Here is a 14744-nt window from a genome sequence, read left to right as displayed (position 1 = left end):
ATTTATAAAAAAAATCTAAATCTGTAAAGTGAAAAAAAAATATTTTAACATAATTTATGCCAGCTTTAAAATCCTCAGCAGAATCTAAGGCCATTAACATAAGCCGAAGTTCAAAAGAACACGCGAGTTGTGATAAATATTGGAATTTGATCTTTGCATATTTTATAGTAAAAGATGTATTTCAAGTAACTCCAAGATCGTTCGTAATTTTTCCAATAACATCATAGATAAAAAAATATTGTCTTTATATTATTTGGTATTGTAGCTAATCTATATTTTGTGATAAATTGGCAATAACCAATAGTATTTGCACCTAGTAAGGTATTTAGGTACAAATATATAATTAGGAACTAGGAAAACTGAAAAAATTAAAATATATATATATATATATATATATGTATATATTTATATATATATATCCAATTACCATTTAAAAATTTATAATATTTTTTGTTGTAGGTCATGGACGAAGAAAAAGAGAATTATCACCCGAGGACAAGATGTCACCCCGAGCATCAGCCCTTACCCAAAGGTAGGAATATATAGTATTGTATGTATAATAAATTTCTCTAATTATATTTTTAATATTAAACATATTTTCGGTTGTACTTTTTCAAAGTTTCAAACATTTTAATTAGTTTATAATTAGTCACCGATAAATAGACGATATCTTAAAACTTAGTTAATTTTAGTTTCGATCAGAAAATATTTTCTGATTTATTTGCGTCATCGATAACTATGTAAATGTAGATTTGTTATTAATATATTGTAAATTTAGTTTTTATTACTTCAGCTTTGATTTTTTTCTAATTTTTTGTGAATAGCCTCATTATACCTAGATTTTTATGTTTTGAAAGCGGATTTATAAGGTCATTTATTTTCAGTGTCACTGAATTACATTCTTCTACTAATTTAGTTATTTTGAATCTTTAATGTAATCAAAAGTCAATTACTTGAGCATTTATAGAAACTATCTAAATATAAAACATAACTGATGAATATCTACGTTTCTACATTATTTTTGTCTATTTATGAGACAGTGGAGCTAATTATAGTAAAAGAACTTTGACCAACATATTTATAGACAATTTATTTGTTACCTACTTTTGATGTTACCTTTCAATAAAAAATAATGTTTAATGCAGATTTAAAACAAGACGTATATTATTTGCTGTTAGTTTTTTTTACCAACCAGATATTCTTCAAATCACAATTAAAAACTGAAAATTGGTTATCAGATTGGCAACTAAGTAAGTGCGGATCAACGACATTTTTCCATGAGACTAACGATATTTGTTCTGTAATTCATTGTCCATTTTAATTAATGACTTCTTATCATCTTTCAAGCAACATCATTATCATATTTTCATAAATCTTCTGGTTTTTATTAGCAAAGGTACCGAATTTGTGATTTTAAGACAGTGGTTTCCAATCTTTTTTGCACCGCGTCCCCCTGCTCTAATAAAAAAAATGATTGCGCTCCCCTTAATTTTTTCAACAACTTAATTTTATAAATACTCAAATGATATTATCAGACTAAAAACAAACAATCAGACAAACTAATATGCAATATTATGTAAACATATGCATAAAAACTAATAAATTTTTGTTGATTTTTCAATATTATTTCAAAAGTTTTGGGGAGTTTTCGAAAATAGTATTTTGGAAACAACACCTCTGAGGGAAAACGCTCCCTGAAGGCAAACCGCCATTTTAAGATGACTTCACCTTTGCAGAAATTAAAAAGCAAAATATGACAAAATATTCTGGCTGAATTGCCTGCTATCAAATAACAAAAGTATAAATAACTAAAAATTCTATTGAAACTATCTAAGATTAAAATCCGCACTTACTTAGTTGCCAATCTAATACATATATGAATTTGCCATTAAATCAATTTAATCATAATTTTATAATTTGTATATATAGTATATACATATAAAATTATGATTAAACTAGTGGTGTATGGCATCGTCCCTTAAGGCAAATTGCTGAAACTTGCCGTAACGAAATGATCGAGGAATATAAATGTTTTCAAATAGATTATTATAAATTGTGTAACATTTTGTAATATTTATAACAATTATATAAACTGAATTACAAAGTTAAAATTATTTAAAGTATGTAAGTGAGCTTCAGAACTTTAGCCAGAATTAAAATTAAAATCTGAATTATTTTCGATATCCAAACATTTTTTTTTAATTTTTACCTATTGTTTTAACTTCTTCAAATGAACAATAAGAATTGGTTCGTAAAAACTAGTTATAGATTATTTATTATCTAATAATATTATTACGGTATTTGCAATTGGTTTCTTGATATTTATATTTTCCTTCTAAGGTATCATGCAAACGACACGCAATACACGCGTTTCCAAGACAATATCGAGTACACGGTGATAATGCCAGGTGAGATGTTCCACGACGCCAGCGGCAAATCAGGTGAAGGCGCCTGTGGCGCATTCCTGGCCATCGCGGTGGTACTGGGCTGTTTGCTTTTCCTGGCTGCGTTCGTGGTAAGTAGAATTTTCAATGCTTTTACTTGAAAACCACATGTAAATAAGTTGTCTCGGTCGAGTAATACATTCTTAGAGCTGTGATTGTAGATTTTGTTGTATATAACTATATAGAGCAAAATCTATAGGGTAGAGCGGGGCTAGTTGAGCATAGGGGCAAGTTGAGCAATTGAAATATCTCGAAAACTATTCACCGTCCGTTTAGCCATTATATGGCGGAAAGATAGAGGTTTGGGAAAAATAAACATCTCGCGATTGCTAGTGGCCGCTGGACAAATGAGTGAGGCTCACGGGCGTTTTGTTTATTTTGAGACCAAAAAGTAAAAAAGTCATTCATCACGAGTTTTCGTCTGGTTTAGTCAAATGTTATTTATTTTAAATCAGGTAAATGTTATTCTTCCATATAATTATTGTACTTTTAATATGCACAGAGATTCTGGGTATAATTCTCACGGTTTTTTTATAAACTCACTTTAATTTTGAAATTCCGAGTTGGGGTTAGTTGAGCATAGTTGCTTGTTCTGTCACTTCCAGAAATTAATTATTGTTTTTAAGATTCAAGCTAAGTCTATGAGTAATAATATAGAGAAATAATGATTTTAAACAAAAATACTGAATATAATGGTATATAGACCATCTGAGTCCAACTTCAACAGAATTAGCAGTTAATTAAGGTGACCATATTTTTTAGGTCAAAACCGGGACGGCAACTTAGTAGTTGCACTTATCCGGAACAGGCAGGAAAATTGCTAATTTTCGTAAAATTGAAAACAGAAGTGAGATTCTATTTTAACACTTTGGTATTTTGCATTCGCAACTTTTCCCATTCATAACCTATTATTTCGTAAAAGCATACTCGTTGTTTACATAATTTTCAGATATTTGATGGTTATTTGTAATTTTATTATTAAAATTCAGTTCATACCAATATTTTTTTAAAAACCCTGAACAAAACGATGAAATCCGGGACAAATATTGCTTTTAGGAAAACCGGGTACACAAGGTGGAAATCCGGGACTGTCCCGGCTAAACCGGGACGATGTTGTCACCTTACGTTAATAGATATCTAAGAGGTCGTTAATTAATCACGTTTGGTTTAAAAAGAGGGAGGGATTTAACCAAAAAGCTCAAAATATTACATGGTGAAAGAGGGGTCTAGTAATAGAGTATAAAAATGAAAAAAAAAAATCGTAAGGATTTTTTTCTCTATGCGCTGAATCTCATTCCCATAGAGATAGCATCAACTGTGATGTATGTTGAACTACAGAAAGTGTTGCGATATTAAGGATAAAGTGACATATTGACGTTTGTACGATTTCTGTCCAGATTTGAATATTTTGTATTTATTTATTTGCTTTTTTGTTTCATACGATTTTTCTTTCTTGTTTTTTTAATTTGTTTTTTTTTCACGAGTACTCATATTTTATAACTGAATTAAAAAAAAAAAAAAAGTTTTTCTAGGTACTAAAAATACAAGTTATCCTGGTTGGGGGAGAGGATTTAACTTTAAATATTACCACGTATCACCAAAATGTCCAAAAATCCTTAAAAATCAATCACGCGATTAATGGTCGGCCTTAAAGGCCGAGAAGGCTTTGTCAGAATAAATGAATGAACGATTTTTTAAATTAGTCGAATGCTAACGTGTTAAATTTGACATTTAGCTCAACATATATATTGTTGACATTGGATACATTCAATGTTAATAGACAGTAATATTTCAATTTGTATAATTGAAAATGATAAAGTTGTTTCTCAACCAAATAGACACCAGCTTTATATATAATACATTTAGGCATTTCAGAGAATAATATGATTTTATAAAATATTTTTTGAACAACAGTCAGAACTTTGTGTTCTATAAGATGTTGTGATGTAAGTTAATTAATTTTGTGAGATTTAGCAAAACGCAACGCAGTAGTTGTACATTCTCTTTGTGATCATGTTACTGTTAGATACTTCTAATAGGGATGTGATATGTAAAATAATACTTCAATAGGTTATATTCACTTGAAATTATTTTAATCCAGTCATTATAGTAAGCTCACTTTGGAATTCGAGATACTCAGCTGTAAGTCCGTAAATACTTGTATATTGACATCTAAATTGACACCCTATCATATGTAGGTTTTGAGACAACTTTAGGGTGTCAATTTACAAGTATTTACAGATTTACAGCTGGGTATCTCGAATTCTGAGATTCTTACCTAATTTAAGCTTAAGTGACTGGGCTATTTTTATATCTATATTTTCAAGAGAAAACCGATTTAACTACTACTGAGGATAATTTTATGGTATAGAAATAGTTTATAGCTTTGCGCAAAATTTGAAAAAATCTTGAATTCATGAATCTAGATATTAAATTTATCATAGGAGTTTCGGCTTCTCAAAAGCCATAATTTTCCAACCTTGTTAATAAATCATTAATAATATCATTTAAATATTCTACGTATTATTTTTTGCGTGATATTTATTTATTAAATGTAGCAAATTGCTGCAAAAAGTTGTTCAGATTAAATTTCGAAAGTTGTTCAAATCAAATAAAAAGTAATTATGAATTTAAATTCTAATGGATGATGTTCAATAGCATCAGCGCATTGCTTCATTATCACAAAAAAATTGCACAATACTTTGAAAATACGGATCGATATGAACTGTAGGGTAGTACAGCACAAGTTCGTCAAATAAAAATATAATTCAAAGATCTCAAAATAACATTCTTAAAGCCTTTGTAAATGGCCCCTGATACGTAATAAGACCATCTACAACTACTTAGATAGTTTCCGAAGGAAGGGGTAACATGAGCAATAAGTATCATCATTATCCAAAAAGTGAGCACCAATTCTAAGAGATAAAAATACCATATATTGGATGCTTGAACATTTTCATAAAGGAATCTTCTCGCTGGAAAGGACACATTTAGAACAAAAAAAAAAACAAAACCAATATAAAAGTTTCCAGATCAGGTTACAAAAAAGTTCTCCATAACAATAGTTCTCCTTCCGAAGCAGTAAAGGCTGAGAAGTTTTTCTGTTTTTTTATGTCGAATCAGAATGAATAAAATCAATTACACCAGTAATCTAGGACACGGCTCCAATCTCAACTATCTGACGATATAATTTTCTATAATTTCAATGATATCATATCGTTTAGAGAAGTAATGATATGACGAGTCATAACATAACATTGACCGGATCCGGGAACAACTACTCCACGCCAGACATAGATTAGATAAGAAAATCACGCGAGATTCTTATTTGAAAAAAAAAACTATTTATCGCGCTATAATTGATGTAATTCATTTGATATCGGAATTGAAGTGATTTATAATAATGTGACAATTGGGTATTAATAATATAAATATAGGAATATCGGGTTTGCGTGAGGATGGGTCATGGTAATGATGTTGAAATCTACGATGATTTTTTCCCTGAGATGAGCCAAAAATTATGAAAATATTAAACTGTTATAATTAGGAGGATTAAGTGAGTTTAGTGGTAAAGGTAAGGAAACATATGTAATAATACATATACATTAGGGCGGGTCGATTTAAAAGTGACTAAGGCACACATGATTTTCGGATTCTAGGGATCAAAATAAGATACTTTGCTGAAGAAACTATACTTCAAAAATGAATTCTAATTTGCCGTGCGTTGACCCAAAGATTGGGGTCAAATTTTGAAAAATTCCGTTTTGACCCATTTAGAGTGCCCAAACCGAAAAAAAGAAAAACCGACCCCCACTTTGTAAGGCCGATCCCTCAACAATGAGCATGTTTCACAAAAAAAGGCAAGGACAGAGAATATATATTTCGAATGAATTGTAAAAAGTTTCAGAAAATTAGATACATAAGGTTAAATAAATATATTCTTTTAATTTTATGCATTTTTTATATTTTGTGAAATACAATTACCCCCTTAAGGAGGCCCCCAAGCAAATTTTGATACTGGGCTTCGCCAAAGCACGCTACGCCCCTGTGTAGCAGCCTAATGTCAAGCAGTAGTAACTTGGATTTTCAGTATTACAGAAAATATAATAATGAAAATTCATCACATAGAAATAGAATATCTGTTTGGGTTGGTTCTTCATAAAAAAGACGTAGTTTATGAGGAATCCATCAAAACAGCTCATAGAAACCTCAAGTTATTATTTCTGTTCAAATAAAAAAAACACAAATTATACAACGAAACCACTGAACTATAATAATATAAAACATGATTGTTTTCTAAGAATTTGTTTATGGGGTACCTTCCAGAAAAATATTTATTTCAAACTTTATCTCATAGATATTATATCGTTTTTTTCTAAATATTGTATCGATAGTGATAAGTATGACGTCGGTTTGTTATTAGTTTTGATTGCATCAATACGTCATTGGTCAATAAAGTTGCGCAATAAGTTTCTAGCCTATTGACGGCAAATAGACTATTTATCGACCTAATTAAAAACAGAAATTTGATTTCTAGTGATGCTTATTTGATTATATGCTAAAATTTTCGTTATTAATTAATTTTACGTATGGATATAGCAGGCTTCTTAATCACGAGTTCTGATATCAAGCAGCAGTGATATCCGTTCCTACTTTTTTCAATTACTACAATTGCCTTGTAACAGGGTCCAAAAGAATATAAAAAGATATCACAATTGGCAAGGACAATCATTGTATTGCCTTCTAATAGCGTTCATAAAAATAATTAACCTTGCAATAAGTTCATTTTCACTGTTACAATAGCTCTTAGAGTACATAGTTCTGATTGCTTTCTGATAACGCAAAAAATGAATTGTGTAAAAAAATGTCTATTTGAATAGCAAAAGAGCCGGCCGTTGTGTAATGGCTTAGATAGAACTTGGGTTAGCACAAACTAATCGCAGGTTACATGCCAACCTTGGTCAGTTCGATATCAAGCAGTATAATATCAAATTTTCACTTTAGGTTATGGATCTCAAATATAATATCAAGTGAGAATCGCCGTTTGTGGGCATTGCTGCAACACTTACACATCAATACTATAAGAAAGAAAAGTGGTTGACCACTAGATTGTCCTCTCGAGAATAATATTAGATTAAAGGGGCGTCCATTAATCACGTGGGGCTTTTAGAGGGAGGGAGGTTTGACAAAAAATCAATGACGTGGGGGACCAAAAATCCTTAAAAAATCGATCACGTGATTAATGGACGCCCCCTAATGTGTACGATAGGAAACATAGCACATAGAACATGTAGTTCTGAATCAGAACTTCTGATAGCAGTTACAAAAATAACAAATCAACTCTTCTTCTGAAGAGATACAATTCGCTTTTGATATGATACGTAAGGTCTATTATTGCTTAAGGACTTTAATACACTGAAATTTTAATGAGATCCTGGTGCTGTTCAGAAATTATGAAGCATTTGCGATGATCCGATCTATAATTAATTAAAAGCATTCTGAAGATAACGGAACGTAAATACGAATTGTCTGAAGCTGAAGGACCACGCCTGCTCGGAACACAATTAAATGTACCATGCCTGCGTTTAACTATATTATGTCAGACAAATAAAAGTTGGGTTAATCAAACGGTACAGTTGTACTGGCATGTACGGTACGCGCCGATGAAAATGAATCTCAACCGATCTCAACAATCGCCCATATGCAATTTTCGATCCAGATGACCATGGGCGCGCGGGATAAAATAGAATAAACAACCCGTTTTATTCATGTTTTTTTGTTATACTCTTGATTATAATTTGTCATACTAGGACATTCAGTAATTGCTTAGACGTTATTATATGGTTTTTTGAATAGATGGCAACCCAATAGTTGTCCAATCCAGTTGGTACTAGTTAACTGTACTCGAAGTATCTGTTAATCTTTTCAAGATTATATGCTGATGATATTGCGATTACTTCAAGTCACAAGGATGCACAAATAGCTACTTCTAAACTCTAAAACTATCTGACTGAATTAGATTGTTGTCAGAAAAATGGAACATTAAAATCAATGTCGACAACTCAAAACATCTCAGCATCTCATTAAAAAATCACTGAACCCCTGCATTATACTTGATTAATGCAGCTGTTCCAAATCAAGAATCTGCAAAATACCTAGGCATGCACATTGCCAGAAAACTCAACTGGAAAATGCAAACATCCAAATTAAATATGTAGGTATCAAAAACCCGATAAAAACAACAATAAAAAATAAATACATAGATCTTAAAATGAAGTGATTGAACTGGCTCATAAGAAGATCATCCACAATCTTAATCGAAAACAAGCTTCTACTATTACAAAGTGATGATAATTCCAATATAGAAATATCAATATAAAACTGTAGGGTTGTGCCAGCAACATACTTATAATTCAGATAGCTCAAAACAAGATACTAAGAGACTGATTCTGCCGCATAATAGAAAAATCTTAAGGCAAGGCCATGTTACGAAGAACTTTTCATACTATATATTGACAAAATCCATGTGGTTGGTGCGCAATCAGGCAATTTTCTCAGGTTGTCAGATAGAAAACCTAATCTATAAATCGCACAAATGTCAGAAAAACGATCTTAGATAACAGGGTGTGTCTGACAGAGCTTCAAAACATACGAGTGACATTGCAGTTTATGTGTAAAACGTCTGAAAGTACAGCAAATACATGACATTTTGACAGTATTCAGTATGATTCAGTAGCATAATGTATGGAAGAAGGAGCGTAACATGGCCTTGCCATAACATTGGTCTGTTGTGCGGCAGAATCGGTCCCTAAGAATGACCAGCAAATCTCCATAGTTTATGACCAACAATTTGATACAAGACTTGAAAATACCCACAGTGGCAAAGGTCATTGAAAGCAGAAGCTCAATTTTCCAAGATAAATTAGATGGATATAAGACCCCTGAAATACAAGTAGTCCAGTTAGCCGAAAAATTAAGGCGACTGAAGAGAAAATGGCCAAGTGATCTGCCGCAGCCCACATACTTTTTCTAAGTTAAGTGTCAAACGATTCAGAATGACTTACAACATCGAGGAAACATAAAATTAGCAAATCACAATTTTTGGCAAAACAATAAACTTTTTCTTCAGGAAGTTGAAACAGCATTTTTCATGGTACAGTAGAGAGTTATAAAATGAAGAGAAAATGGACAAGTGATCCGCCGTAGCCCACATATTTTATTCAATTTAGGGGTCAAACGATTCAGAATGAATTACAACATCGAGGATACATAAAATTAGCAAATCTATTTTTTTGGAAAAACAATAAATTTCCATCCTTTAAGAAGTTAAAATAGCATTTTTCATGATACAGACACCATCATCACCAAAGTAGTAACTTTGATTTTATCTCATAAACTGATTGATTAGAATGAAATGCAATAATATAATATACGATTTTTGATACGAAATTTGATTGAATTGTTTAAATTTGTTAAGTTTAAATTTAGACATCTTATATCAGATTTACACAAGGGGACGTCCATTAATCACGTGAGGCTTTTACGGAGAGGGGGGTTGACAAAAAACACGAAAAATCACCTAGGGGAAAAAGGGGTCTAGTAATATATCACGTGTATTAATTTTATCTAAATTTGGAGGTTTAATTTTGAATATCACGACGTATCACCATGGGGGGAAGGGGGGGGGTTCAAAAATCCAAAAACTTCAATCACGTGATTCATCCCCCCAAGTAGTACGCTTATGGTGAGCAACGCGGATATAACGTGCGCTTCTAATGGTCAACAATTTGCGTTTTGCGTTCACTATCATCTAGCATCCGTACTAAATCAATCCTATAATCAAGCAACAGAAAACACCAGACCAAACCTACCTTTGCATTTTACAATTTCCGGCCAACAGGCAATTACATCTTTAGCAATAATAATTTATTCGAAAAAGAAATAAATATGATATCGATTCAGTGCAATACAGATTAAAAAATCTTCTAAAACATGATATATGTACGCAAGACATAAATAAGTTTGATGAAGAAATGTTTGTTGTCAACAATAAACTAAACTAGCTGTAAGTGGAATTCTGTCTTAAGGCAATTAAGGCATCGTGCCTTAAGGCAAATTGCTGGAACTTCCCGTACCAAATATTATTATTTTTTCAAAAACGATTAACATTTTTGAAAAAATTTTACATCGAAAAAATTAGATTTTTGACAAACTAGGAATTTGACAAAAAATTACTTTTTTGAAAAAAATTTTTTTTTTATTTTTAAAAATGTTTTCTTTATTTTGACATGTTTTGGAAATTCTGAACTTTTTTTCAAAGCAATCGTACTGCTTTAACTGCATGGAGACGAAATATCGAAGCGCGTAAGCACCGCATCGCCTTCTAATGAATAAGCATTGGTACGGAACACATAGGAATGCAAACAAAATTTATACTTATTGTTAAAATATCTGATAATTTGATGTACATATGTCTAATGATCATTTTTGACCGCCAAATGGCTCATTTTTTTACTTTTTCTACCGTATCTCCGAAGTCGTTGGACCTGCCTTTCCAAATTTGAACAGTTCTTCATTTAGTCAAAACAAATAAAATGTTTTTTGAATTATTCAAATCGGACCCTCCGTTCTCTTAAAAACTGAGTTACCGTTTTCGGCACTTTTTGCCCCGTATCTTGGGAACGGCTAGACCTGCCTTTGCCAAAAACTAATCAGCACGTCTCCTTATCAATACAAATCGAATGTTTTTTTGAATTATTCAAATCGGTTGATCCGTGTTCCCAAAATCGTCGACGAAAATTTGTATCCGCACACGCATACACACACACACACAACACATACATGCATTTTTTCTAAGGTATGCCAATATGTTCAGAAGATTTTGAAACGTAAAGATCTATAAAATTTTTCATTTTCGATTTTTTGCGATTACTATAACTTGACCCTACGGGAAGTTAATAACGATTTTATGAAAATTTATGGCAAATTAAACAAACTTCTTCGAATTATTAATTTGGAGCAGAAATGTTTTCGTTATTTGCAAAAAAACATCCAAACTAGATTTCTAGGTATGAAAAATTGAGATGCATTGGGCGATATAAGCATTGAAAAAGGAAATTAGTGATTTGCGCAATAAAATTGAAAAAGAAACATTAATAATAGTATTAAAATACATTTATTAACTTCCCGTAGGGTAAGTTATAGTCATAGATGAAAGAAGAGTATATGAATATATTGATATGAAAATGCACTTTTTGGCATATTTTTCTCAAACACGGTGCTCTGAACAATGTCATTTGTATAATTATATACTCATTGGTATTTATAAAACATTTAAATGGTTATAGTAATCGCAAAAAAATCAAAAATGAAAGTTTTGGTACATCTTTACATTTCGTTTTCAAGACCCCCTGAACATTTGGCATACCTTAGAAAATATGGATGTCTGTATGTGTGTGTTTTGTGTGGATACAATTTTTCGTCCACAATTTCGATAGCACTGATCAACCGATTTGAATGATTTAAGAGACATTCGATTCCAATTGATGGGGAGATGTGCTAATTAGTTTTTCACAAAGGCAGATGCAGCTGTTTTAAAGATACGAGGCCAAAGGTGCAAAAAACGAAAATTCAGTTTTTTTGAGAACGGAGCATCCGATTCAAATGATTCAAACAACATTTTATTGGTATTGAGAAGGTGAAAAATTTATTACATTATTCCAAAGGCAGATCCAGCAGTTTCAGAGTTGCAGGAAAAATATTCAAAAATTCATTGATTTGGTGGTTTGAAATGATCATTGCAGATCATTATTATTGATTCATGTAGAAATATTGATACCCAAGTGACTGTTGGACAGGTAGACAGACAGGTGAACAAAAAGACAGGTAGACAAATTGGCAAATAGACAAATAGGAAAACAAATAGATAGGTAGGTCGATGATAGGTTGACAGGTAGAAATGTAATGTAATCGAGTGAATAGGTAGGCAGGTACAAATGTTGATAAGTTTGAGTCTAAGGTAGACTCTTAGACAGATAGTCACTTGAATAAATATAATTAATATTAATAATGATCAACATTAAGGATTAATAAATATTTGTAGATATCTTCTCGTGGGGTAAGTATTGTAATCGTCCAAAAATCGAAATTGAAAGTTTTTGTATATCTTCCCGTTTTGAAGGGTTCTGAACATTTTGCCATACCTTAAAAAAATTGATGTGTTTGTATGTGTGGTGTGTAAGTATGTATGTATGGATACAATTTTTCGTCCACGTTTTCGGACGCACGGATCAACCGATTTGAACAATTTAAAAAACATTCGATTCCTATTGACACGGGGATGTACTGATTAGTTTTTGGCAAAGGCAGGTCCAGCGGTTTCGGATATACAGAGTAAAGAGTATAGAAAATAGACATCGAGTTTATGAGAGAACGGAGCATGCGATTTGAATGGTCTAAAAAGCATTCAATTCGTAATGATGGGGAGAAGTGATGATTAGTTTTTGGCAAAGGCAGGTCCAGCAGTTTCGGAGATACAGAGCTAAATGTGCAAAAGTGGCAGTTTTTTGAGATAAATAAACATCCGATTTGAATGATTCAAAAAACTTTCAGCTTGTGATGTTGACGAAACGCGATTGTTTTTCGGAAAAGAAAAAAAATATTCGTTTCAATTTTTGCATATTTGGATATAGTGAATAACTCAAATTTTCAAAATTTTAATTCGATACGGGAAGTTCTAGTAATTTGCCTCAAAGCACGATGCCATACACAACTAGTTTATTGATTAAATTTGATTCAATTTGTTTGACTGTCAAAACATCAATGGGGGTGACATGACATGTCAAAAACTTTTGCAAAATTAAAGCAACAATTAATATTCGCGATTATTGTAGTTTTAAGAGTATTTGTTTACTTTATGTAATAATGTATCTCAATATGAACATGCTATCAACGTATTTTGAAATATTATCAACTCACTCACCTTAATTCACCAACAGCAACAATGAGCTCCATAATTATCACAAAAACACTTCATATATTGCGCAAAATATAATCACCACTTTTTTTAGTTTCTTTATCACTACTTAAATATTGATATTCACTATTATTTACAGATGTGCTATCTGGCTTCTCGTTTACATCCGTCATCTTGGCCACATCAAACAATTATGGAAAAAATATTGACGAAATTGTTCGGGAAAGCCGTACAGGATTTAGCCTAGGTTCACCCGAAACTTTGGGATACACAGGGCGTACAACACTTCAATAAATAATTTATAAAAATAGTAGTGAAGTTGTCAACATGTCAACATTTATAAATTTGGCCAATCGCCCTAAAAGGTTAAAAAACCGAACAAATCTCAAATAATTTATATTTATATTTATAGTATGTAAGTATTTATATTATGTAAGTCATGTAGTTTTATTATGTGTTTCTAATATTAATTATGTAAATTTATCTACAATTATTTATTTATTTACCTGTAATAGCAATGACTAAATTTAGATAAAAAAAACAAATTTTAATTTTAGTAATTTATATAATATTAAGTAATAATAGTTTATGTTTATGCTATTGGACTTGGATCATCTTTAGTCTTTAAATGCGCAAGAACTCCAGAGACAAGAAGATATTTATTAATTGAGAAAAAACACTCATCCTTTAAATAAACAAGAGTTTCACTGCGCAGTTTGAAGATTAATTATAGTATTTAAAATATAAATTAAATTATGAACTGACCAAAAGTATTAACGATGACCAAGTTGCAATGACATAAATATTCATGCGGGTTGGGAAATGTATTTATAATATGATGTAATTATAATATATTTTCTTGTTTTAAACATCATAATTAAAACAATCTCATATTTTAAGCAATAGTGTCAACAATATATAATGGATAATTTCATACACTACTTAAAATATGATTTAAACTATTTTTGGAAATAAATTACATTCTAAAATTCTCTGTTGTGTTTTAATATTATTTTTAATTAATGACCTTGTAATTTACAGTAAAATATGTGTGCAATAAATAATTAATGGCAAATTGAGTTTTATACAAATGCATTTTACATATTGAAATAAACTCTACTAAAACAAATTAATATATTGAACTATCTAAGTAGTTGTTCATTAATATCTTGAAATTATTTGCATAATTGACTAGCTTTCTAAAAATAATATTTATCATAAATCTCTAATTCTTATTGCAATTGTAAGTAAATATATTTAAAATTAAACTTTTTAAATATTGAACCAGTCAAAACTTTTCTTTTTCATATAATTCAGATCTTTCC

The 14744-nt window shown here is 31.0% G+C and overlaps 1 protein-coding gene across 1 annotated transcript in view; it reads left to right on the top strand.

Annotated features, from left to right (window-relative positions):
- LOC113367501 overlaps positions 1–13678 on the top strand; it is a gene marked incomplete at its 5' end in the record, with an annotated part of 49170 nt that extends 35492 nt beyond the window's left edge. The window contains 3 exons of the mRNA XM_026609103.1: positions 460–532; positions 2341–2515; positions 13559–13678. Coding sequence (XP_026464888.1) covers positions 460–532; positions 2341–2515; positions 13559–13666 — 356 coding nt within the window. The remainder of the gene's footprint in view (positions 1–459; positions 533–2340; positions 2516–13558) is intronic.
- Between the last annotated feature and the right edge of the window lie 1066 nt (positions 13679–14744).

Source organism: Ctenocephalides felis, unplaced genomic scaffold (assembly GCF_003426905.1).
Source record: "Ctenocephalides felis isolate EL2017-DRISC unplaced genomic scaffold, ASM342690v1 CF-g0.4_SCAFFOLD_01170, whole genome shotgun sequence".
In the NCBI taxonomy this organism is placed as follows: Eukaryota; Metazoa; Arthropoda; class Insecta; order Siphonaptera; family Pulicidae; genus Ctenocephalides; species Ctenocephalides felis.
The sequence above is the reverse complement of the archived record's forward strand: the minus strand, read 5'-3'. Positions and strand labels throughout refer to the sequence as shown.